Below are 27,952 nucleotides of genomic sequence, written 5' to 3'. Positions count from 1 at the left end.
CTAACCATATTTCAATAGGGAAAATAAAAAAAAAAGGGAAAAATAAGAATAAATAAAAAAAAAAGAAAAAAAAACTCAAAAGTACAAAAAATATATATATATATATATATATATATATATTCTAATGCAACTATGCATTCTTTTATATATAAATAATAACTAACCCCTTCTAACAAATTTATTCATGCTCACGTGGGTGAATACTTATACTTATGAGTACCCGATCCTCGCCGATCTTAATCATTCCAAGAACGCCGAAGTCATAAGTATGTGTAATTACGCAGTAATTACTCATAAATATATCTATACATATACTGTAAACAGTTACGTAATATGCCTCGACTTAGAGATCGATGAATTTGGCCCGTTAATCATCGATCAAAATACATCCTATCATGTAAATAAATATATTTATATACAAGGTGCAGGGTAAAATTAATAAATCATATGTAGACAGAAAGACAAGGAAGAAAAAAAAAAATTATATTGAAATAAAACAAAAAAAAAAATTTTTCAAAAGAAATTATATTTCACAAAAATAAAAAAAAAAAAAGGAATACATACACGTATACAATAAGGGTGATGGGTAGATATACAAGAAGATTGTTTGAAATATTTATAGTTTATAAATTTAATAATAAATGAATAATGCAAGGTACTAAGGCACTGTATTTAAGAATGAGCAAAAATAAGAAATATAATTAAAACTTGATATACGATGTAATAATGTTTGAGTAAGAAAGTGACTAGGTATGGTAAGTTAGCTATTTACATTTAGTCTAATAGAGCGCGTAATTCCTAAGTTAGTAGATAAGTGCATTAATCTAAATATACTTAGTAAGCTAATTATGTTAGTTATTCGGCCATAGGAATATTCAAAATTAAAATTTCAAATGTCAATTATAAGGCTAGATATATATATACAAGCGTGAAAACCGGAAAGGCACAAACAAAAAAAAAAAAAAATAATAATAATAATAATTTGCAAAATATATAAAATGAATAAAATAAAAAAAAATAAAATAAATAAAATACAAAAAAAAAAAAAAAAAAGAGAACAAAACATAAAAGAAAAACATTTTTCTTTATAAATATTTATTAAGTAACTTTCGTTTACATAATCTATCAAATCAAAATATACGGCATCTTTACATGATAAGTATTACTAAATTTTATTATTTTATTTTTTTTCTCGCATCGTTTCATTTGAAGCTATTTACAAACAAGAAATGATAAATACAATTAGTTATAAGATAAGACTACGCAAGCGCAAATAACTATCGGCGTCCATCATAAAATTCAAGAATACCAACGACCTAGGACACGTTTCCCTTCACCCTCCACCACCTTCGGAAACCTCCTAAAAGCAACAAATTTACGAAAGCAGACACCTGAGACGATGAACTAGCGCATCCACAGGTTCTGTAGTTGATGCGACACCTATGCTGCGTATGACGTCACAAGCAGCCATAACAACAAGACCCAACAACGAACGAAGAGATAATCAGAGGGGCCACTTAGAATAAGCGTGCTTACTCTAACGTCCCTCCTCTTCCCAAAAGGGGGAAGTTCCCACTAAACAAAAGACATTCGGCATCCGATATAGGATCAGATTCCGGACTTAAAACTAAACGATGGATGTCCAAATCACAACGTTATTTTGGAAAATACAAAAGAAAATCCCAACATGTCGACGTGAAAAACGACCAACTCATCCGCCAGTGAAATCAACAATGAATTGGAATACTCCAAAGGAACCAACAAACCATGACCTCATTAATCTAAAATAAAAAGGAAAGGAAAAAGGAAAAATATATCTAAAGTGAAGGAACACGTCAATAAAATTTAATTTCATTTTTTTTTTTTTTTTTTAAATACAACTAAAAATTTCGTAAACAATACGAGTATAGTTAATACATAATAATAAAAAAAAAGAGAAAAAATATATATATATATATATATATATATATATATATATATATATATATTACACGGGTATATGGTCTACTACGCCGAGCGAATACCCTGAGCACAGTAGATACAAAGTGCCCCCGGCTCGTGACCTACTCCCCGCGGTTCCTCCAGAATGGCCATTATCCTCGGGGGAGCGCCCACGGTTCCACCATGGAAATGAATGAGGCATAAACTGACCAGCACCTGGAAACAAACAATAAAATACTATTAAATCTGGAAAGACAATACAAATAAAAAAAAAAGAAATATATTGATATATACATATAACAATGCAGATAAAGTACTCACCGACAACATTGAATCATGCACCAAATACTCCATCACGTGCCATGGCGTGCATTCAATCAGCCACTGGGCATCTTGGGTTGTCATAGGGGAGAGAGCCGCCACCAATGGATCCGTATACGGGATCACGCACCCATGACCATCCAGCAACGTAATCCTGAACGGGATTTTGAATATCGGTCGGGTTCCCAGGAAGACATACGCCCCCGACAACGGCAGCAGTATGGGACTTACTGGCGGTTGAGTCAGTAGCCCCCTTAACAAGGGATTGGGCGATGCTGCGGGAGTGGCAGAATTCCTTTTCCTCGGTTGACCCTTGTCGGATCTAGTCGCCCTCCGCTTCCTGGAATAACCCACGGACGGCCCTCCCTCTTCACGTAGAGCCCCTTGAATCTCATTAGAACCACTAGGAGTTGGCTCCAACTCGTTCCCGGACTCGTCACCCTCCTCCAATTTGGGCAACTAAGAAATAAAAGGGTTTAAACAAAAAAAAGAGAAAAAAAAGATATACAAATATTTTCTTTTTGTATATATATATATATATATATATATATATATATATATATATATATATATATAGATATATATATATATATATATATGAATATAAATAAACATTCCAAATTTTAATAAGAACTTACCATAACTACTTGGTCATCTGTTGAAGTCGATGGCCACGGGTCACGGTGCCCCATTACCACCAGGTTCGTCCGCCGAGACAAATTCAGAGGTTCGGACTGAACCTCAGTTTTCTCTACGAAGGCCGACTCTACCCGCTCACGGATCACCACCTGTACTCGGGGATCCTCACCAAGGAAGCCACCTACCAGACGGTCACTCGGAACACCACCTTCTTCAGCGACACTGAAGTTAACCACTTCTTCGGTGATGACAATATCATCACCAGACATAATTTCTTCAATTTTAATTTGATACATGGTCAAAATTATTTTTCACGTCACTTAAAACACTCGGTAAAAAGAAAAATTTATAAGTGACAACTAAGAAATTTTCAACTAACGAAGAAAACTACCAAAACCCAAAACGTCAAGAAAAGTGGGATCAAGGGCCAATCAACAACGAAGACGTCGACTAAACTCTTAATTTTGGAAGGGGTGCATTTCGATCTAATGCAACGACACCGCGCCGCGATTTCTCCGAAAAGCTATAAAAAAAAAAAAAGAAATCATAACCGATCGATCTCATAACGATAAGGATTAACGAAACACCATATACAAAGAGCAATTCGATACCAAAAGCTATGAAATTTTAATAAAACTAGAAGAGAAATTTTTCTAATTTAAAATAAAACGGGAATATTAACCATAAATATAAAAGAACAACAACCATAGCGTCCCCTCAAGAGAAAACGCATCCGAATACTGAGAAAAGCCATAAAATTTCAAGTACAACCAAAAGACAACGACTGGCCATAGCGGAAGAAACGGGACCCGTAATCTAAGCAATCAACGAGGACCACCTGTATATAATTTTTAATTTTTTCCAATATAATGTACAAATGTAAGGTTAAAGCGCAATCCGTATTAATCAACTCTCTACATTTTTATTTACGCAAATTGCATAAATTGAAGTCATCGAAGACGACGACGAGTCTAAGGGTAGAGGTGTAACAATCGATATTTACGTATCGCGATTTAACCATATATTTTTTTTATTTTCTTTCAAGAAGGGTTTACCAAACTGCACTCCAACTCTTCTCATCGAGATCCTTTCACTTTTCGCAGGTACCTATCTAAGTGCGTGCACAATGAGTAAGGATAGACGAAGATCGACAGATATGATAATATACTTGTCTCCCTCTCTCTCTCTCTCTTCATCAAAAGGGACAGAGTCTATGCCCAAACCCAACTACGTCTTTTAGCTGTATATTTATTTTGCATCCACGCTTACCTGCGTACATCTATTTACAATACAGTTATAAGAGAATGCGTATGTGTGTGTGTACGGGCGTAGTACCCAAAAGCAAGTTTAGCTGCGACTCAGCGGGACACCTGCACGTGTGCACCGGACTTCTAATTGAAATTCAAATATATATAAAGATTCTATGACCATCTCATTTCCATATTCCGAGTCACCTATGACATTTCGAAAGTCACCCGGATCTATGTACTTCCAATAGAGCATTCACTCATCCGCTGTTGTTTACACAAAAATAATATGATTCAATTTCTATATGTGGACTTTTCTAAATTTTAGAAAGGTACCTAAACCGGATCCATGTACTTACTCATCATGTTGTTGTCCGAAATAATGAGATGGACCGGTTGGTTGCATAAGAAACCCTATGACTTTCCCATCAAAATAAGTGTATATAAACTGCCGAAAATCTAACGCAGTCAGTCAATCGCTAATCTGAACTAACCTCTGTCGGATCTCGAGTCATTTGCTCCGAAGTTCTATAAGTTAAAATCTCCGATTAGTTCTATCGGCCCAAGTCCGACTAGTACCGCGAATCAGAGATAAAATCTTAATCGTTGTCCACGTGACGGTCCACCGCCTAGGCAATCGGGCTCCTTGGCCAAATACCTAGATTTTAATCTTGCAAAAATCGCGGTCTATTCGACTCACCAGGATCATCGGTCTCGTGATGGTCTATTGCCTAGGAGGCCAGACTCCTAGATCGAAATCCTAAATAAAATTAAATACTCATACTCGTACTCGACAGATAGGGGAGTGTATCCGCTTGGCACCCCAGTAGCTCCGAGTCCGAAAAGTGCATCAAATTCCGCTAAGTAAAATCCCTAAGCCACGGGCAGGGTCCCAGCGAATCAAACAAAAACAAATCCGCGATCATAAAGTCAAAGTGGTGAATTGTGAGAGAGTGTGATCAGCGAGATTTTAAACCACCTGAAGCTGAGTGGTAAGTTAACCATAATTGTTAATTTTAGTACAAACATGTAAAACAACATTATAATTTTATAAGAATATACAGATTCTTTTCTTTTTTTTTAAAAAATCATCTTTTTCTTATTTTTACCTCTTACTCTAACATTCCTAAGTCAACGGGTACAGAAAGAGACAGATGTAAAAGAACAGGGACTTCTCGAGGGCACATATTTACCTACCTGCTCCCCTCTCAACGATCGGGATTGTCCATCGTACTTCCGCTCGGTACGAAATAGACTTATTTAGTAATCGAAACTTGCTAAATATTAAACATTCTCACACTAGCCACGTGACGGTCCTATTAGGCTCCTTGGTTGAGTAATAGAATAAATATTGTGAGTAGTTTTACTAAATAATTAATTAATAAAAACCCTTCGCCCGTTGCCTTCACTCTCTCCGATCGTGACAGGTGAACTCTCTCTCTTGACTAGGATCTCCCAGTGTGCGGATCGTAAAATATTAACTTAAGTTCAGTGGCCGGGTTTTCTCCACGTAGAACAACTAAGTACATTTTAATATTGAGTCAGTGACCATTTACATTTAAAAGTTTCGTGTATTTAGTATCATTACTATTTTCGTTTAAATATTGTTGCAACAAAACTACGGCAAACCAGGTATGTGGAAAAATAGTTTAAAATGAAACAGGTTCAGATAAAATATTTAAAGAATCCTTAAGAAATAATATTGAATATTTTTGTACTTGAAATATTAAATTTTGGAAGAGACTTAAGGAAATAGTCTGGGCTCAAATTTTAATAGTTGAATAATTAAATTTTAATTCTATTTTAATGATTAAATTTTGTTTTTATTTGTATAATTAAATTTTTGTATTAGTTTATTTAGTGAATCCTAAATATTTGTATAGATTTCAACAATATATGCATAAAATTAAACCAAGGAATTTATTGTTTATCCGACCTTCACCAACAATATTCTCGAGACGAATCCTCGGGAAATTCCGGTCTATAGGCTTCGGCTTAGACCAAATACTCACTAAATATCTAAATAATTACGTAAGAAATTGGACGTAACAACAAAAATCTGTTTTAGTTTTTCTTTTTTTTTCTTTTTCTTTGAATTTACTATCATTATTATTACTACGGCGCGATTCGCTAGGTGAGTTAATCAAATTTTTTAAGGAACATGTGACCATTCTTAGGTGATTAGCATCCTGCAGTTTGTTTCTGAGAGGAAATTTCTTTACTATTAATTGCTTCCATTTCTTGTTATTAAAGGAGGTAAAATAGTAGTTATTAAGGATATTTTTCGGGAGCTGATTTTCTAAAGGAGAATCTTAAAGGAGAAATGATGTTCTGTTAGGAGTTCTGTCAACGGCTGTAAGAAAATTTCGTCAGCAGCTAATGTTCGTGTTCGGAGTTGAGCATGCGCTGTTAGAGGTAAGCGTTTCTATAGCTTAGTAAGATTTGAAAAGTAATTTCTTTAGTTCGAACAGGAATTTCTCGATGCTCCTGATTTTTCAAATGTCCAGATTTAAAAATTTTAGTTACAATTTAATAAAAATTTCAATTTAGATGTATAATTTTTCAAAACTTAATCTATAACGTAAAAAGTTTTTATTTTCACGACGGAGACGTGAAACAAACCCGGAGTCGTACGTGGTCACCCAAGTGTATTAAAAAAATTATGAATAACGATAATAATTATGACTAAAAATAGTAAATAATTATAAACAAAATATTGGTGTGCCTGGTCCAGCTCCTCAGGCTGGGTTAGTGCACGAGGGCGCCAGCTCGTTTTTACAAAACGAACAAAACCAATAACAATCAAGGGAAAGATCACGGGACAAAATCTTGAGCGAGAATGTATGCACCAAGCGGAATGACAACCAAACAAATACATAATGAATAAAAATAATAATAAGGAATAATTACTACTAAATATATCCAGGAAACAAACAAATAAATATTGGCTACCACTGGGTTTCTTTTACGAAATTATTCAATTCAAAATATATTTAAATAAACCCAACAAGTGATTATAATAATAATCAATTCAGTTTAAATAATATTATTTAATTATCCACTGGGGAAACCAAATTACAAATTACAAATTTTTACCCAATATAATTAATATAGATTGTAACAAATAAAACAATACTAATCTTTTTTTTATTTTATATCATTTACTCTGGGGAGAGAAAGACGCGGGTACTCAATATATATTTGGCAACACTGGGTTGCATACCATTAAATTATAAAATAAATTTTACCTAGAGAAATAATATTTTAAGTACTGTTGTAAGACAAGGAGCTACATACGCTATCCTTGTCTAATCTCCTAAGGAATTTACTCGACGCGTCTTAGTACATATGCACCCGAATGCGGTGACGGACGCCGAATATATTCAACTTATTATAACAATAACTCAGGTTCAACTATTCATCAATCATTTATCGCTATCAACTCTACTGAAGGACCAGCGATAGCCGATGCAACAAATGACCATATAATTGACCTACCGGCGTTGATAAGAATTTACTTCTGGAACTTTTGGATAATAAATATCACATGAACTATATTTTTACTTTAGTATAACAAAATACTAATTATCCAAATTAAATGAACTTTAACTATTTAATATTACAAAATTACGGCAACTGGGCCAGAACAATTTTCTCAAAAATGATCACGGACAACAACACGCCCTACCTTTACAAAATTCCGGTCCTCTCTGATCATTTTTCGTTGATTTTTCCGAGGGAGGGGTATCACTCCCATGTTATCCCCTCTCATGAACTCGGACCCGAAATTTTCAATTAAAATGAAATATTCAAAATCATTAAACGACCTGAGTTATGTTATAATAATAAATTAAATAATATTTCCTATTTATCAACATAACCATAATAATTATTAACCCTTTAAACGATAACATAATTATTAGTTCAGTGCATCACCAGGCTGGAGAAATTTTCAATTTTATCCCCACTATATCGACTTACTGTCACTTCGGTCGATATTTTTATGTATGCTCTACACACACGCGTGGTACTGACTGAAATGAAAATATCGATTAAGTATATAAATTCAAAATAATTATCAAAACATATATATAAACATAATAAACAATGATATCAATAAATTCATAATTAAATCATACTAAAATAATCTATCAAAATAATATAAATATTTAAATAATAATAAATTACAATAAATGAATGCGCTTGATTTGAGCTAGGAGGTGTTGTTAAATTCACGGCAAGATGGAAAAGCGCGCGCAGCGATTCACGTTTGAATCGCTACGTGACAAATCTTCTAAATTTAGATCTAAAAACATTTTTCTTAATTAAAATTTTAGTATTTTTTTTTTTTTTTTTTTTTTTTTTTATGATATGACAGTAAAATAGGAATCCTCTCTCAAGACAACATAAAGTGTTAGTAAATATATAAGAATTTGTGAATATTTGCAGAAAAAAGGCCTCAAAGTTAATTTTGGGTCCGGATTATAAGTAATTTAAGGGAGGATGTCTATTTTACCGGTGAATTTTGATTCAGCATATACATTATTCTTATCTTGTTTAGGATGATTAAATCGGAGCATTGTTATCCGAGAGACGAAGGCCTCTTGTGGTACGAGTTGGAGTTGTTGCCTTATTCGCTGAGAAGATGACACGAGTTGGAGTTGGTGGAGTTTCTTGGTGTTCAATGACTTATGGTTGGTCATTGATTTTGGCAGACTGGGGTTTGGAGTCAGAGGTACGTCTGTTTTTTTTAATGTCTTGTGAAGTACTTCGCCTGGCTGCTTGTTTTTCTTGTAGGTGAAGCAGCGCTTTTTGCTTGAGCATATGCAACATTTGAAGATGATTGGAACAACGAGAATAACGCACTGACAACTAAGGTGGACATGTTTCCCGCTGTCATCATTCGGTGAATGTCGTCTTCCTGAAAGTGCAACGATATTTCGGGTATGCGACTTTCTGTTTCTTTTAATCGTGCTCCCCAGGGTTGGAATTTTTCTACCGTTTTTAACGGGTCGATATTCTTCTTGAAGAGAAATCCGGATACTTTGGGCTCAGCTTTTGAATTTATTGATAACGCTTCTAAGGTTAAATTTAGCCTTGGAAAAGTGATATTCGGCTGAGTGATCTCTTCATCTATGCTCTTTATTATATATTTTCCGTTTTTAATTTCGCATCTACCCTGAATATGGACCATTCCTGTCCCATTGATGTAATATTCTTTGTCGACTGGATCTAAGCACTTGAAGGTCAATTTTTTTTCTTTGCAAGTTGAATACGCCCAAGAATTCGATTGATTGAGCTTTATCTACGTCGTTTTACACTCTAAGATAGTGCGGATGTTGCAGGTTCTTGAGATATCTTCAGTCGACTTCAAAAGCAGCTTCATTTCGCAGTCTACTTTTTCTTGAACCTCCGTGGACTGGAATGGAATATCAGAACGACAAGACAAACTATCCCCGATAGATTTACATTTCTTGATATACTCAGAGTCTGCTAGGTAAAATCTTCTCAAGCCTGGATCTGTAACCAGAAACCTTTTCAATGGTAGTATCGTCAGTGTTTGAATTTTCCCATTCAGATTTTCTGTCTTCGGCAATGGTCTCATTTCGTATGATAATAACGGAATCTTACGGAACAGGGGCAAGGTTATTATGATAAGTAAATTACCTTTCGCCCTTGCTACTTTTACTGTCAACACCGCTGACAGGTTCGAGATGTCCATCCTGTCAATTGGTTGAGGTGAATTCAAATCGGGATGCGAAAGTCGTCAATCGTTGAATTTTCAGAGCTTTCGCAAGTTGTATTATTTTGGAGGTAAACGAAGTACCTTCATCTGAGAGGATAACTCGAACTTCCGTAATAGCACATAAAACGATCAACAAGGGCTTTTGCCACTGTTGGCGATCGGATATCAGGTATCGGGATTGCGGTTACGGCTTTCGAACAGTTATCCTGAATAGTCAGGATGTGGACATTTCCACTCCTAGTCATAGAAAGTGGTCCAACAGTATCGAGATTTTCTCGAAGGGCTCGAAGGGAGTGTCGGTTATCATTATTGGCTGTTTTGTTTTAATTCGAATCAGTTTATTCTTCTGGCCAATTTCGCATTTTCGGATGAATATGTAGATCCTTTCTTTCATGCTGGACCAGTAGAATCTCTCTCAAATTCGCCAATAAGTTTTCTCAACACCCTTGTGGCCCGCAATAGGGCTACAGTGATTTTCTTCAAAAATTTTTCGCGTAACTCTTCGGCAGGGACTTCAATATTTCTTTCGTAAAGTGTTACCGCGATAGGACAGTCGCTCAATTCTTGTATAAGATTGGGCTTAATATTTATATCATTGATGTCATCCCCCTCTTTTGCCATGCGGAACGTATAGATTTCGTGTTTAAACATGGACGCCCTCAAATTACGTAGTCCTTCGATTAAATCATTTGAATCAATTTTTTCGAAATGATTTTTCTTAACATAAACCGTGAAGATAAAGCACTGACCCAATTTTATGATTAATACATCACTTATTTTTAGTTTAGCTGACTTTAGATCTTCTCGATTGATGAAGGTGAGGTCTCTCAACAGACGTGAAACTGGTTGCATCAATTCGCAATCCAAAGACAGGAAATGTACCACGTGGTCTCTCACATAGGTAATTCCATCTCGACTGTCGTTAAATTTGATTCGATTTTCAGGTAGTTTCAAAGGTCTATTAGACTAAGAACTCGTGGAAAACGAAACTTCCGGTGGTGAGTAGCGTTGACCACTCAAATCGTCGGCTATATCTGAGGAGGGAGGATCAGAGACGTACCACGGAGCTTGATTCGGAATTTTGGGTGGCAAATTACCATCCATCCCCGGCTCATCCCCCAGTTGTTCATTAACAACAACCATAGAGGTAAGGCCGGAATTCCTGTACTGCGTACGAAACTGCCAAACACTCTTTTACGTTGTGAGCGTATCTTGTCCGTCTCTTGCAAGACTCTAGACATACAGGGGACAATTTTCTCGATATTTACAACTGGATTTCAGGCATACGATTTTCGTTCTCCAGTTCCTGGCTCAAGATGCCTGAAATGCCATCATCGGAGGAACTGGTTGGCAATATGAAAGGTCGATTAAAGTTTGGGTATGCGAGGAATGAGTTTTCGCATCACGCGTTCTTTATATCATCAAAAGCTTCTTGAGAATCATCTGACCAGACAAACAGTTTGATTTTCCTGGTAAGTCAGTGATCGACTTTGCTCTTTCAGCGAAGTTTTCGATGAAACGTCTGTAATAGTTTGCTCATCCTATAAATTTTCGAGCTTCCGTATGGTTATGGGGGTGAGATGCAATTTCAAGGAATGATAATTTTTTTGGGTCGGGTTTCACACCATCTTTTGTAATAATGTCACCCAAATATTCCACCTCCAGCCAGAGGAATTTGCATTTCTCGGGCTGAAGAGTTTGCCCGGCTTTGGACCCGCACTTCATGCTCTTCAAGCGAAGATGCATAACTTACGAAGTCATTGAGATAAATAAATAGTTCTGTACCAATTAAACCACTCAATGTGGAATCCATCATTCGTTAAAAAATTGATGGAGCACACTCGAGCCCAAAAAGCATACGAAGATATGCCTAATGACCGTCAGGGGTAGTACACACCGATTTTTCAGCGTCTCTAGGGTCCGTTGGTACTTGATGGAACCCACTGGTAAGGCCAAATGCACTGAATTATTTGGCTCCACGTAGTTAGTCTAAGATATCGATTATTTATGGAAGGGGCTAAGCATTCCCAATGATTATCTTATTCAGATTTTGGAAATCGATAACCATTCTCCACTTGTTGTTTCCCTGTGCGTCAGATTTCTTGGGGACAATCCACAAAGGAAAATTATACGGATATTTTGATTTGCGAATGATTCCTTGTTTAAGTAGATTGTCTTCTTGTTTTTTTAATTTTGTCGCGGTGTTCTTGAGGAAACCGATACTGTTTAATTCGTACCGGTTTGTCACTTGTTGTTTCGATTTTGCAGGTGAACTTTTAAGAACGTCCCAGACGATCAGGAGGTAGGTGGTCCGGGAGGATGCAAGGCAACCAACTCCGTACGATTGCGTCAAATTCCTTAAAATCTTGTTCGCAATTTGGGCCTCCGCCGTTAAATCTAGGTAGCTCTCGATAGAGCTCCTTGGTCATATCGTAATGAGTAGGTGGAGTGTTTGAATCGAGCGAAGTGCCATCTAGCTGGATGATGGCTCACTTCTCGTGTTAAATTTCTTCACCTCCTGTTTCGGTTGGTTCGAGTAATGGTGATGACCACACCCTAAGTTGACGCGTAAGACAAAGATATCAAGAGTCTCTGAACTCGGAACAAAATAGCTGACTTGGTTAAAAAGAGAAAGAAAGAGTTAATTTTTACAGCTCGAAGCTGCAACAGTAAAATCGATGTGCGACTCTTTGCTGACTTTGCGATTTGGTCGCGAAGTCACGTACAGTGAACTCAGGCGTTTTGCAACTCGAATTCGAGGAGCGGAAAATGCTGAGATCACAATACGTGGAAGTGCTACGTGTCAAGGTGTGACAATTCCACGATGACAGGGTGTGGCACTTTCGAGAAAATGCCACGAATCTCAAAATATTTAGGATGTAAAAATTTTGAAAAGAGAAAAATTACCAAACAAATCTACCTTTTATCAAAAATGGTAGAAAAATGATACCTGTGGCTCAACAAGAAGGATTTTCACTTTTGAAAATCCCACCGCTGCTACCAGTGTTCTTTATGTTATGTCCGCCGCTTACATTTAAATTATTCATCCGGGATTTCTCCCTTTGGTAGCAATACGAAAATTTAGACGAGCGATGTGAAGGTTGTTGACAACAGTAAAGAATATGAGGAAGATTTATCTTCCTATAATTTGTTTTTATAGTGGATCTTTCGAAAAGTTAAGAACCAAAAACGTCTCCGAAGAGACTGGTGCTCTTGTGTTGAACCAGTTATCTTATGAAAGAGTAGTGTACGACTCTCGAATGAAACTCACAAGGTTGAAATAATGATCTTTGTATTTTTATTTACTGATTCTGTTACAATTCACTTGTACACCGAATCATTTACACAATAATGGAAAACTGCTTCTATTGAAATATTATTTTATTTTTGAGTAGTTATTTAGATTTTAAGAGATTTTAACAATAGCGTCTTTTTCACACCCGAAGGGTTAATGCGCAAATACACGTAAATTGCGCCACTGTTTCAATCGGACCGGATGGTTTTATCAAGCCTTGAGGACTTTTAATAGATAATGAATTCAATTGTAGCTCTTTGAACGCCCAAGCAGATCCCTGCAATCATTGACTACAAAAAGATGTTAACTTTAAATTCCGTTGTTGACTTTTCAACGACGAAGTAGATTCTGCAATAAGGTTAAGATTGAGGTTATAAAAGATCCTCTTATTGACTTTTCGACGCTTAGGGCGGATGCCTGTAATAAGAGTACATGAAATTTCGACGTTCGAATCCTCGTGGATCGCGAGTTTAAATTATCAAAGATAAACTGCGGCCTAAAATTTGGAAAAACTGTAATTGATAGAAGTATCTTATACTCGAACATAATCAGCCAGATACCTATATCAATGACGGTTACTTATTGCCACGGCGAGAGATTTGTGCAATAAGATAACGGGCTATTGACGCTGTTTACGCGGACCAAGAAGTCGAAAAAACAATTAACCGAGTAAAATTGAGACTAACGGCCCTGAGCCATGATGCTCAGGCTTTTTATAAACTTTGCATTAACAGTTGATGGGGAATTTTTGATTATCATCATTGTTCGAAAGTGAGGACAGTTTATTATTTATTCTTGTTATATCCAGCTTGCCGTATATAATAAAGGGGCTTCTTTGCCGCGCTCACTGTAAAGTACATCGTTAACAATTTTAGGGACAGCAACTTCGGCCAACACCTCGTTGCACGTCGTCAACGTTCCCTCCAATCAGGGAATTACACTTGACTTTATTCTAAATACATCCAATTATATATTCTAAATTATTCCCTCCAGAACCGCGAAACGAGGTAATAAAATCAACGAACAACAAGGTGCGGCAGCCTATGACGCTTGAGAAGTTAATGTATTTTCTTTGCTGGCCCGCGTGTATTCTAAACCGTGTTACGTTTAGGCAACCCTCTTTTTCTATTTTCTATTTCTTCTAAACCAAATTGTTCAGTTACATAAATAAAATCAAAACAGTCAAGTTACTATATAATCTCACGGGAAGATCGTCTTGATATTGCACTCGAGGAGGCGTGGCAAGTTGCTTGTTACCGTTAAATTTCTATTCAAAATCGTCTTTTCAAAATTATATTTTATACTCCGAAAATTACCACACGGGACGTACCAATCACATAAAACACGAGGAGACGTAGGTGATTTTTTTATAATTATTGTTAAGTGTGAAAATAGCGATTATCGTCCAAGTAAATTGCGGGAGTCGGAGATTCAGACCGAACTCAAATGAGCCAAAGACTCAATAAATTTATAGTGTAAAAGCCATAAGTTAAGTTCAATAATTAAATGCAAATCCCAGAGATTTAAGTTAAAGAAAGATCTTAAGTGTTAAGAACAATTTAACATCTTGTGAACTGAGTACGGCGAGCCCTATTAGGTAAACCTGAATATTAGATTATTTCTAATATTAAGAACCAAATCCCTTCTTCCTGGACCAAATTATCTGTCGACCAGAGAACAACAGAAGCCGTCCACGGGAGTTGCAGTCCAAAGACCAACTTGCAAGTAAACAGCGAACAAAGAAAGGTAGGTGAAATTATCAATTTCTCTAACGTATAAAATTCAAATTCTGCATCGAATACACAGAGAAGCCCCTGCGTAGTTTATTGTTCGAGTTCTCACAATAAAAATAACACCTAGAGCCAATCCTCTAGAAAAATCACCCTGTTTGCCCGGTGTCTCCTACTTGAGGCCCACGCGACCTTTTCCAATAATTAATTATTCATTAATCAATTAAATTCACACATAACATATTACACAATTTTTCGAGTCTTACCAGATGGTTATTAAGTAAACTAATAGAAGTTCCTGTTCAGTTAGTCAGAGTAACAACGATATTACTCACAATTATTTGTTTAATATCAGACATTTTGTAACCCGGGTGTTTGCGAAGTGGCAAAACAGATAATTATTAGTTAAATGAATAATTATTCTGTTAATATCTGAACCAGTGTTTGAGTGAATTTACCTGTGTATTCAGTCCACCTCCTATAATGAGGTATAAGAGAAGCTGCAGCTGAGTACGACTGTCGCGGTCCAAGAAGGGTATCCTGGAGGACCAATCCAACCAGCCAGTTCAAGAACTCTTTACCGAACTCCAATTTAGGCTAAGTACTAGTGTTAGTTTAGATTGTGAAGCTAGTTCGGCAAAAAATTATAAAAGACGAGTTTTATATTGAGTTAGCAGGGTAAGACTCACGAAAAGCTTGACGACTTTATCTACATTGCAGGTATACGTAAACCCTGGCGTAACACTGGTCAAATTGGTTCATTAGTTTAAAAAATATCGTTGTCAAATGAGTTTCGAAAAAGTGTTTTTTTCGTAATAAAATTAAAATCGTTAAACTCATTGATGACAGTTTTTTTAACGTTGGTAGTTTAAAAACTGGTTTGAATGACACATTGAATGTCAAAATCAGTTCGTTATTTCAAAACATATTGGTAAATCAAAACAATGATTTACTTTATAATGTATACTGTTCTGAAATTCCGCGACGGAGACGCGGAACAGTCTAATATAGCGTATGCGGTTGCCCACGCGTGATAAACAAATAATACTGAACAATAATAAATGATATTAAGTGATGATAAATACCGAGATCAAATTAAAATAAAATAATAAATTTAAATAGTTGTTAAATTATCAATAATAATTAAATGTTGTCGTGCCTGGAGCAGCTCCTCAGGCTGGGTTAGTGCACGCAGGCGCCAGACCGTTTATCCAAAACGGACAAAAATTATTGAGGGGGAATTTACGAGGGAAAATCCGAGCAAGTGTCTTGTGGCGGAGCGGATCAACTGTAACAGGGAATTTTGAATTTTCTGCGCTCAGTTGCCATGCTTTTCTATCATGCACACGGTCGATACAATCTATTACTGCCCCAGGGTTATCCGGGGTAGAGTGCGACTGTCGTCCCGAGCGGAAATCGTAGGGGCTTGTCTGTCAGTCCCACTTAGTGATAAGTAGGGGTGTCGAGGTTTCCGGAAGTTGCCGAATTCGGTCGAGTGGGTCTACAATGATATGTGAAGAGAAAACTCAGGCCGAGACACACAACCGAACAAGACGCCGAAAGTTTAAGACGCTCCCCATTAGACAGGTAATTAATTAGTTATAGACTTGGATTCTTTTGTGAAACCAAGCGATATTTTTATTAACTATTATTGATACCAGGCCATTAGCCGGTACCTTTGATAACAGTATATTAATTATTTGGAAAAGCAGGTGAAGGAGCGAACAAAGAACCGAAAGGAAAATAACAAGAGGGAAAGACGAGAATGAACAGGAGAAAAGACGAGAGACAACCGGAGGATCTGACGAAAGACGGTGAAAATAAAAAGAGAAACCGCATCAGGAAAAGAATCAGGTATTAATTAGATTAATTATTTCAGGCCGAAGCCAGAATATTAATTTAATTCAAAATACGTAGTCGTTCGTCAGGGGTGATCCACGTCTAGGCCCATAGTCAATAACTAATTAGTCATAAAATTAATTTATGAATAAAAAATTAAGCCAGACGGTTGTCTAACCGGATCCAAGCCCAATTGCCGGGTCCAGGGCGTCGCCTTATAATTCCAGGCCATCGCCGGAGTTATATAAGTCGTAGAAATTTCTAGGCCGATCGTGAATGACGGGCCAGAAATTTTCATATTTTCGTCCGCGTTGTTATAATTTAAATATTAATTAAAAATAATTAAATCAACCGAATTAATAAATTAATAAAAATTAGTTTCCGTAACTAGACAAGGACCTGAGTCAGATTTATTAAATTAGTAAAATAAAAATTAATAATAAAAGTAAAGTAATAAATAAAATTATGAATAAAATTAGTTGATAAAATTATTATAAAAATACACTCGGTATAAAAGAAAATTTATAAAATAAAAAGTCGAGTGTTGAGTAAAAGAAAACAGAGATGAGATGTTACGGACTAAACTTAAAATATTAAATCTAGTAACTTTGGGTCAATATTATAATGGACCAATTAATGATAGTCGTTGTAAAGGAGTTATACTGAAATTAATAAACTAATAATAATAATTTTTCTTCATAAATAAATTAATTAATTTATTAAGTGCGTGGCGGGAATAGCCATTATAAAGTCAGTGTGTAAGTTAAGTCCAGGGGACTCGAGTGCAGTGTGTGTGTGTAGGAAATGAATTTTGAAATGCATAGAATAGTTAATAAATAATTCGGGAGGTAACCGATTTTGAATTGTAAGTCCAAAGGTAGTTGGCAATGATTTTAACCGAGTGTGTGAGAGCATGTGATGGCAAGGTAGTGGCAATTTAGTCTTAAGTCGCCAAAGGTAATTGGCAGAATTTTATATGGTTAATAGTTATAAGGTCTAAAGGTTATAAGGTCAAAAAGGTCTAATAGTTATAAGGTATAAAGTTATAAGGTTATAAGGTTTACGGTCAAAGGTTATAAGTTGTGAAAATTATAAGGTTTTATTTACAAGGTTGTGAATAAATATAAGTGAATATTGTGATAATAAATAAATCTAAGTTATTTATAAAATTATCCTTCTTCTTCCTTCTCTTACAATTAAAATTTACACCGACTCTGAGCATTAAGAACCGGTTCAGGAAGACCGTTTAATCCTTTCAGTGGCGCCCTTAAAAAGGTAATTTAAGGATGACCAGAGTAACAGCTTAGCCCTGTTATAAAACACTCGAGAGACACAATAGAAATTAAATAAATAATAAAGAAATAGTAAATATATGATAAAAAATTACATACGGGTAATAAATAAGAGCAGGAAAATTAAATAAAATTAATCAGTAGGAAAAGATCCAGAGGAAAATAAATATTAAATTTTCCCCGACAGCTGTTGGTTTCCAAGTTTTAATTTTTATAAACAATAGAAAAATAATAATATTTCACAATATTTAATTTTGTTAAATTATTAACAACAATAATACCTGGTGATTGCCACAAAATATGATCGCAGTATCACAATAAATTATATAAGCTCTATAGACCAAAAATAAATATAATTTAACTTAATTAACAATCTTGATTTATTATTAAGTTAAAAAAACAATTATTTAATTTTTAAATTTTCCCAAATAAGAATAATAAATAATAACAATATTTTTATCTCTTATTTTATTTCTCAACACTTGTGAAAGAAAGAAACACAGGGGATTTATCCTCACTCACACTCAAAATAATAAATTCCTCTGTATTGAAAATAATTTATAATTTTAAAACAAAAATTTCAATAATGATCTTGACCGCTGGGGTAAACAAATAAATCAAAAGTGAAAAAAAGTAAAATTACCTAATTATTTCAAATGATAATAAATATAAATATTAATAAATATATATAATAATGCTCAATATTTTTACAAATATTTCGAGTGAGAACAAAAAAAAATGATTTTAATACTTTTGGGAATTTTCGCCCAAGTGATGATGTCAGTACTTGAGGAATTTACAATTAACAATACTTATTTATAATAACTACCATGTATAATTCAGCCAGTAAATATAAATAACTTAATTTCACTTGCCGCGGCGACCAACAACTACCGGGGGAGGTCATCACATGAAATTATATACCGCGAAAGAAATACAAGAGTACTTACTCAAAAAAAAAAAAATCTCCCGGTGAATAAATCTAGACGATCAAACAATACCACAACTAAATGCTAATATTAGCAACAACTTTAATATTTAGCAAAAATTTAAATAATAAGACGCAATTATGCACAATGCTACTTAGAGGACAGCGTCAGTACACCATCACTCACCGTCTCTCTCTCCTCTCTTTACCCACTCCTCCACCTGTTGGTCGTCGCTCACGTGGCGCGCCCATCGCTCTTAATCACTATTATGATTATTTCTTTTTGCCCTGAGCCTAGTTTTAAATTATAAATATAAATTATAAAGATAATTCCGCAACACCTGAATGATACATGAATAATTAATTTTATGTATGAACTATTTATTCATAACATATGTATGTTTTCATTTTATATAATAAATAAAATAATAATTATTGAAAAATCATAAAATTGACGTCAGGAATGTAGCCAAGGTATTGATTTTCCTCTACCCGGCGGTCAATATTTTTCCAAACCACAACTGACATCCTTAGTCGGATGACAAGTTTAAATAAAATAATATATTAGACAAATGTTGGGACATAATGTTACGCTGGATTATGCATTCCAACCGTTTCGAAATCATAAACAAAAACTTAAAAGTAATAAAAATCGATGTTTTGGATTTTTAAATCATGAAATAAAATTATTTTGCACACGTGCTCTCTCATACGCTGCGCGCATGCACTAGAACTGTGCACGGACTGCCGTGTCCATCGGCGAAATGGCGGAATGCCCGCGTAACGATTCAAATTTAAACGTAAAATTAAAATATTTAACTTACTACTAACTAAAACTAAATAATTTGAATCGTTACGTGACAACTTCATTTTTCCCGAATATCTCATAATATTATTTTTGCAACTCATAGTAAGAAAGCACGTCTATGATTGGTTAAAAATGACACTACAAAACATAAATACTGCAATAATTTCTACATTATTCGTGAAAAATATGACAAATCTACTCTTTTCATATGTATATATAGATATACTATTTATTGGTCACTAAACAATCTAACAGAAAACCCAATGAACAGCTGTCTCGAGTTACGACAACGGAAAATCCCAGACGATAGAAAATCATCTTACTGGATTCAATTATGATGTACAATTCACTATGTGAACCTGACTCAAAACTCTTAATATTTTTGCTGAGTATCTGTATACTGAGAACAATAAAAATAATTTTAAATTATTATAAAAATAAATTAAATCATATTTAATTATTACTATAAGTAATTAATAATCGCCTGTATCAAAAATTATGAAGGAATTGATTTCATATCGATCTGGTCGACTGTTATTTGAAGTTAATTAAAAAATTAAATTTATTGTACCGTCTTTTTTTACCAATATAAGACATTCTATCGGACCATTCGATGCAAAAATTATTGTAACCGATTAAGTAGGAAGAGCTTTCGACACTTGTTTGTTGGTAACACTCGCTTGAGGATTCGTGAACCAATTACACTTGTTGTCAAAAGCACCTTTTACTCAATGAGTTAATATACTCTTATCAAATATTCCAAATTTTTTTTTTTTTTTTTTTTTTTTTTTAAGTTAAAGGTCAAACAACCGAGTCAAATGCCTTTTTGAACATCAGAATCTGTTCATTATTTTCAAAGATATTGCGAATACAAATTCTAAAAACGATCGATTTACGTCATTATTTTTTTTGTTATTGATTATTACTGTTATTGATTGATTTTTACTTGAATTTATGTAATGGAAATGCGACATTACTATTTTTAAGCTTGAAGAGCTCAATGAAGTATTGACATTATTGTTTTTAAGCACTCGAGCTTGAAAATAACAGGAAGTTTTGGGGCTGCTCGCATGCGGTTTGCAGATTTTTTGTGTTTTTAATCACTAATGTCATTTGAAATACTGAACCGACTTTGATAGATCAGATGACATTTGATAGGGCTCAAAAAATATTAGGGCTGATTAGATTCTGGAATCAATAATTCAAGTATATTACAAGTTACCCGAAACAAAATATTTTTGATAAAATTTCATTTTTCAAATATATCTGAACGTACCGTCCCAATTATGCTAAGTTTCTCAAAAATTGTTGAAATTAATGAGTCGCTTCAAATGACACCTGAAAAGGCCAAGTATGTTTATGTGTTCTAAATTTACAGAATATTTACAACTGAAGCAAATTGAAGCTAAATAAATTTAGTGACCTATAAATTGGTTCAGCTGAAAAAATTTTTTCGTGGTCCATGGACCCTTTAGAAGCAGAAGAAAAGTTTCGGAATTTTCTTCTCGCGGTATTTCTTATGCTTGTATAGTAGTTGTTGAAATGCTTTTTTTTTTAAATCTGGATACGATAATTTTCTACTGATACGAAAATGTTTTTGTTTCCTTAATTTTTTGCGTCAGTGTATACATATTTCAATGTAAACTAAATTTTACTTACAAATGCATTTTAATTGAAACTCAAATAAAAATAATTAAGATTCTTCCGTAGATCCATAATTAGCAAATATAGACTGATGCCGATCTCGGTAAATTTATTCAGATATTTGTACATGTGACATATCTCACATTTTGTTAAATTCTTGATTTATAATATTTCTCATAACCTTAATCTATAAAATGAAACTTTTAAATTTTGTCAGTAGAAATATTTAATTCTCCACAAATTAAGATCAAAGCAAAAAGCAGAATTCGATTCAGCATTAATTAAATTATTTTTATTCAGGTTATATCCGGTTTCTGGATGTCATTATAAAATTTGACTGAATCATATTTCACGATTATTTACCCAATTATGATGAGATATTAACATTGCGTATTTTCACATCATTTTTAAAAATTCTATTATGATAAATTATAAACTATATACATTTACATATTGATAATGACTTGACTTTACAACTGGGTGATAACTTGGCAATTTGCATACTTACAAAATTAGTTCTGTTTATCTTTAATGACTTCTCAAATATTAGGATTTTTTTCATTTTCGCACTAATATTTCGACTCAATAATAAATTAATTGTCAGTTGAATAGTGCTTAAGCACATAGCGTAACTAAATTATGTTAATTAATCTTTTTTTAGGTAGATTTCTTTAGAAATCGGCCTATTGCAATGGGTCTCATGATCGAATTATCAAAGAATTTTGCCACCATATATCTTGTTTTACCTAGTATAGTCAAAAAATACCACCCGCTCAAAAGTTTATATATATATATATATTATATATTATATATATATATATATATATATATATATATAATGCGCCTTGTCATCGCGATAGCGCTCACAATTCTTAACGGATTTTAACGAAATTTCGAACACTTATTTATTGGACGATTTCCTTGATCAATTTTGAGGATGAGTCCAATCGCTCGATTAGTTTGGAAGTTGTGGGTGTTTAAAATTTTTTCTGATTTTCATAAAAATAAATTTTCTGGCTTTATCCTAAAATAACTTTTGAACCGAAAATGAAAACTCAATTCTGTAAGAAGTATCTTAAAATTTGAACGATTGGCTTTAATTCTCACTGTAATACTTGATTTTTTAAAACATCTTTTCTAACAATTTGATGATATCAAAAATTTCACAAAAAATAAAAAAAGCTTATTTTTGCAGCTTAGTCTTCTAATGAGTTCAAAATGATAAGGCATAACCCTTTTTCTTAAAATTCATGATTAAGCTTACAAAATAAGTATTAATTACACTATTGCAGCTTTATTGTATTTACATAAGAAATCTATCTTTCCATTCCGGGTAAGGCCGGATGGCTCTTTTTATTATTGAAGATGAGTAAACACATCAGTTGTTTAGTTAATTAAGGTTACGACTAAGTATTTATGTATTCAAAAAACTATTACTACAATATGGGCTTGTTTATTTATTTCTCTCATTTAGAATATTTATTAAATTTTCTATTCTTATCTCATCAATTATCAGATATACCCACATAACAATCTGTTTCAATCCTTGAGCAAGTCTGGTCTCCAGATCGATAGGTGCTAGTGTCTTTTTCTACGTATGTGTCTTGCTGCAGATACATGTGACCAGATTTAAATTGCAAGCCTAGTACAATTTTGCACAAAAATTTTATGTCCGATTATTTCTCAAGAATTATGCAAGAATATTGAAAACATCTAACTCGTGCTTGTTGATAAAGTATAAGGATCTGCTGTGAATTTTTGAAACAAGAAATGCGTCAAAAATGAAAAAAGATATGTTTTGCGTGTCTTCAGAAGATCTTGAGCAAACCATGGGTAAGTACTTACTGTATATTACTGATGCAACTAATGTGTCAGATACTTTTTCATTGTACCGTGTTCAAGATATCTTCAATATTCTTGCTTACGATACCATGAGCAAGACATACACGATTTTTGATATAGGTCAAGGTCTTGATACACGATTTATCGAAAGACACATATGTAAAAAAAGACACTAGCAGCTTACGGGCCTTGCTCAAGATACTTACTTCTGAATCTTGCTCAAACACGTATTACTTGGGAATAATTAACAATACTTTTTAATTTCATGGATCGCTTCATTACAACAATAAATCTTCATGTGAACAAAAAAAAATTTCAATTATTTTCCATCAATGAAATTCCAAATTTAAAATTCATCCTCACTCGATTCTGAGTTGAGAGAAAGTTGTTCAATCCACCAATCTTTTACCTCTAGTGTTACACTACAAACTTTTGGGAGTGCTGCTTTTGTATTTGAGATTTCTCGTGGTTGTCTATTTTGTTCTGTGGCTTCCGAAAGATGGGGTAAATTATTTTTGGTTAATGCTGCATAAAAATAGAATTGATAAATATATCATTACGCATGTAAAAATGGGGCAGATAGGTGAGCAAATAGGTCATCCCAAAAATTTAATAAAAAATTAAAAAAAAAAAAAGATCAAAAACATTCTAGATTAACATTTATGACTCTTAATATTATTATGGCACAGTTTAGGGTTTGTAGAGATTTGTTTTCAAAATATTTTTATCAAAAATTAATGTTTAAACTAAAATCTGTTATTTCTACTATGATTTCTAATTATTGAACGATCGGATATGTCAATCTTGCAATATGAAAGGATTAAAAAAATTTGAGTTAAAATTCTAGAAGCAGTCAAATAGACAACAATGAAATATTTTCTTTATGTGAATGTCATTAAAATCTGAATTATGTAGGTAAAAATAAAATATACGGAGAAAAAAATACCGTCGTTGAAACGATCTAATAGATAGATGTGCTTATCGTGACGAGAATGATCTATAGAGCTACCGTTGCGATCTATTCTAGTCCCATTCGTAAACCGTATTACTGCCAGCACTAAACGTACCAATACTCGTACTAGCCTCCAAATAGCTAATCGAGTATCGCGCCAGTTAGTATACAGTATCGTGCTGGTCGAGATACTTTTTTCTCCATGTAATATTTATTTATTTTCATGTTCATTAACTAAAACTATCACCCTATTAATTTTTTTTTAGATATTTTCTACAACCATAGACCCATTAGTTTCCTAATAATTTTTTTCTTTCTGACGTCTTTAGTTACTTATTGTAAAGCAAATAATTATTTCCATTTAGACGTTACATAAACTATTTTATTTCATTTTTCCGGAGTGGCTCACTTGGTTTATAAAGTAGAAAGATTTCATAGGAACTTAAAATTTCTTATATTTACTTGAAGTAAAGGTAAAAAAAACACACATGGCTTATAATAATTAAATTTATGACTTTGCCCGTTTCTGCCCCATAGATATTTTCTTATGCAAAATAAAAAAGAACTTACGTGGAGGTCGGCTACTTCTTTTCTTCGACACCGTTATCTTTTCTTTTTCATTACGACACGAGGAAGGATCTGATAATGTTGGTGCCAAATATTTTCTACCTGATGCACTTCCAATACTATCTGATCTCGGCAATATAGCTGGTTTTTTATTTCTGTGGCGTATTCCTTCAGTTTCCTGGGAAATGAAAGACACAAAGTTTTCAAATATTATTACATATGCAAAAATCGTTATAAGACATAAATTACTTTTGTATCAGCTTCTATCTCACGCTCGACAACGTTTTCTTTACTTTTTTCCTCAAGATGATCTTGAGTTAATGTGGCTAAGTCATTAGTCGCTCGTAGTCCAGCTATCAAACTATTTTGTTGTTTCTATTGAATTGAGAGTAATTAATCAATCAAAATAATATTATGAGTATAATAATGTAATGAGATTGGCTCTTACTCCAGTAGCGCGTATTTTTTTTAAGCATCCTTCTAACCAAGTCCGTATTGTTTGTTTTGCTACTTCTTCTTCAATGATGTACTCAAATTCTTCCCGCGCTAGAAGTTCTTCCAGCTGCAAAGCTTTTCTAATGTCTACTGAACGATACGATAGCATACTTAAAAAATAAAATTTGCAATAAATAAAATATTTTATTTTGTAATAGAATGGAAAGCTTTTTGTACTAACTTTATGACATCATGAAATGTAACATCTTCTCCATTATGCAGTCTTTCAAGCTCATAACACATATATTTAAAGAGCAATCGATCTTTTTGTGGATCTGTTTCTAATCTTCCTTTTAAGAGTCGCAGTATGAATTTAACCTTAAATATCGTATCGTATAATTAGTTCATCTCAAATAAGTAAAGAACTCAACAATCAATTGAAAAAAATTATGTATTAACCCTCTGTACACTTTATCTACACAGATATATTTCTCGATCTGCAAATACACAGACATGCAATCTACGCGAACCCATGAAAAAATGGATATTTCTACAGATTGACGTAAATCTTCGCATACCTCCACGCTTCTACAACATTAAATCGATGAAGATCTAGTTATGCATAAATAAGCTTATCTACGTTGATCTGAGAAGATCTACGTAGATGTTCGAAAGTAAATAAATCAGATGTGCGTAAAGCTAGGTAAAAAAAAAAAATTCAGAAATCAGTGAACCCTGTGGCCAGCCTGTGAAATTCTCAATGTTTTCAAGCTCCTTGAGCTTAAAAACCTGATTGAGAATAAATTTTCGACCTCGTTGAGCTTAAATTTGATTTTCAGTACACTTGTTTTTGAAGTGAAACTTTTTTAGACACGGTAAGGAAAAATTTTTGTAACTCCCTATTTTGTAACGTGAATCTCATTTTGTAATGCGGATCTTATCTTGTAATATGAATCTAATTCGTATACGGGAATTTTAAGGTAGGTATACATTTGTGTTAATGCGTAAGCATGCGCGAGTGCCTCTGTGTGTCTAGTAGTATACCAAAATAAGTAAATGGATAGTTTAGTATATATACTCCGGGATTTTGTCACGTGCATTTCGGCTAAGTCTGGGAGTTGCCGAACACGCTACTGACTGAAGGTCAGAATAGTGCCGAGTCACTTGCCATTTGGGCCCAGTACATACAATTTATAACTCAGGACCGTATCAAAACGCCATGAAAACCCGCTACAAGCCGGCCAATCATATAATTCGTTTTATATTGGCCAGCCAATGAGAGGCTTCGCTATCAAATACTTCTTGTTGGCGCGCTTTTAAGCCAATTAGAAAATTCTCTATGGAGAATAAATAGATTGTTATTCGCGTGTAATTAGTATCTATATTAATTTCCGTGAATTTAAACGCTCTCAACCACGTGTTAATTTTTATACGTGCGTTGCGTTCGCTTTTGTGTAATATTTGTCGCATTTGCTATTAAGTATAAGTTCGTACAATTTAAGGTGTGAATAAGTGTAAATAAATGCTCAAATTATTTATTATCAAATTCTGTGTAATTTTTTATTGTTTAAAAATCCTCACGCCTAAACTAGATCCACTTAGTATATTTGCTCATTTTAAATGTATAGTATATCGTTTATGAGCATTCTGAAATAATATCTATCTATCTATCTATATATATATATATATATATATATATATATATATATATATATATATATATATATTGTAACATGATGAAAAATTCGACATCGACTCGTGGTTTGAATTTATTTGAAATCATCAATAGTTACTGAATAAGCAATTTCTAGTAACATCTACAATCGAAAATGTCAACTTCGACCAAGCAAAAATTCTAACGCATGGTTTAAAGAAAAGGAAGATCCGGGAGAGGCGTTGTACTGAACGGCCGCGTTTTTGTATTTGAACAATTTGACTCGACCAAACGAACAATTCCAAATCCGATTTTTAAACAATTCAATTTACACCGTGAAAAACAATCCGGGGTTAAGAAACGAACAATTAATCGCGAAGAATAAATCGCTTCTCGTAAACAAGTAAACAAGCCGAAGCCTCGGCATGAGAACTGAGTAAAGGGTACGACTGACTTATTTCGTCTAATGAAAAAGTGAAACGCGTTGATGCAAATGATAATTAATTTAATCATTAATTACGCGCAATAATTATGTGCTAATAAAATTACGCGTTACCGAAACATAAAATATTATTTTATTTTATTTTATCTTATTCGAGTATTTCTGAGAATTGCGGATTATCTCTTTCTCATTCGGTGTGGCAGCCGAGTCTTGTCATGTGAAATACTCTGACGTTACCATTCGAATATTTCTTTAAGAACTTCGTCGTGTGTGTTTGTGAAATAAAATAAGTGTATTTCAATTTCGTCAAACGACTGTTTTTTTATTCCGAGCAATGAACTAACATTCTTTCGATCAATTACGATTTTTTTTGTATAATTTGGTTTATATCGAGTCAAGCCGACAACGGCATTTATTTTTTTGTAAACGATAATTTGTGTGAAACCGACCAATTATTTTGTTTAGGTAATATACGACTAATTTTCGTGTTAATTCTGATCAATCATTTATCGTAATCTTAAGTGCCTGACCTTTCCCCGATCCGTTACCCTGAGCCGACATTTTGTTATAAATATTTATTTGATGATAATAAAATCACCTGAGGCCGAACTGTAAAATTTTGACAAGCTG

At 33.8% G+C, this 27,952-nt stretch overlaps 1 protein-coding gene across 1 annotated transcript in view; it reads right to left on the bottom strand.

Annotated features, from left to right (window-relative positions):
* Positions 1-22,690: 22,690 nt before the first annotated feature.
* The window catches only part of LOC103578709 (sodium leak channel NALCN), a 412,027-nt gene continuing 406,765 nt past the window's right edge, over positions 22,691-27,952 (bottom strand). Inside the window, exons 25-29 of the mRNA XM_053741341.1 lie at positions 25,468-25,604; positions 25,240-25,396; positions 25,041-25,166; positions 24,795-24,969; positions 22,691-23,797 (exon numbers count right to left, since the gene is read on the bottom strand). Coding sequence (XP_053597316.1) covers positions 23,619-23,797; positions 24,795-24,969; positions 25,041-25,166; positions 25,240-25,396; positions 25,468-25,604 — 774 coding nt within the window. The 3' untranslated portion in view covers positions 22,691-23,618. The remainder of the gene's footprint in view (positions 23,798-24,794; positions 24,970-25,040; positions 25,167-25,239; positions 25,397-25,467; positions 25,605-27,952) is intronic.

This window comes from Microplitis demolitor, chromosome 8 (genome assembly GCF_026212275.2).
Source record: "Microplitis demolitor isolate Queensland-Clemson2020A chromosome 8, iyMicDemo2.1a, whole genome shotgun sequence".
In the NCBI taxonomy this organism is placed as follows: Eukaryota; Metazoa; Arthropoda; class Insecta; order Hymenoptera; family Braconidae; genus Microplitis; species Microplitis demolitor.
The sequence above is the reverse complement of the archived record's forward strand: the minus strand, read 5'-3'. Positions and strand labels throughout refer to the sequence as shown.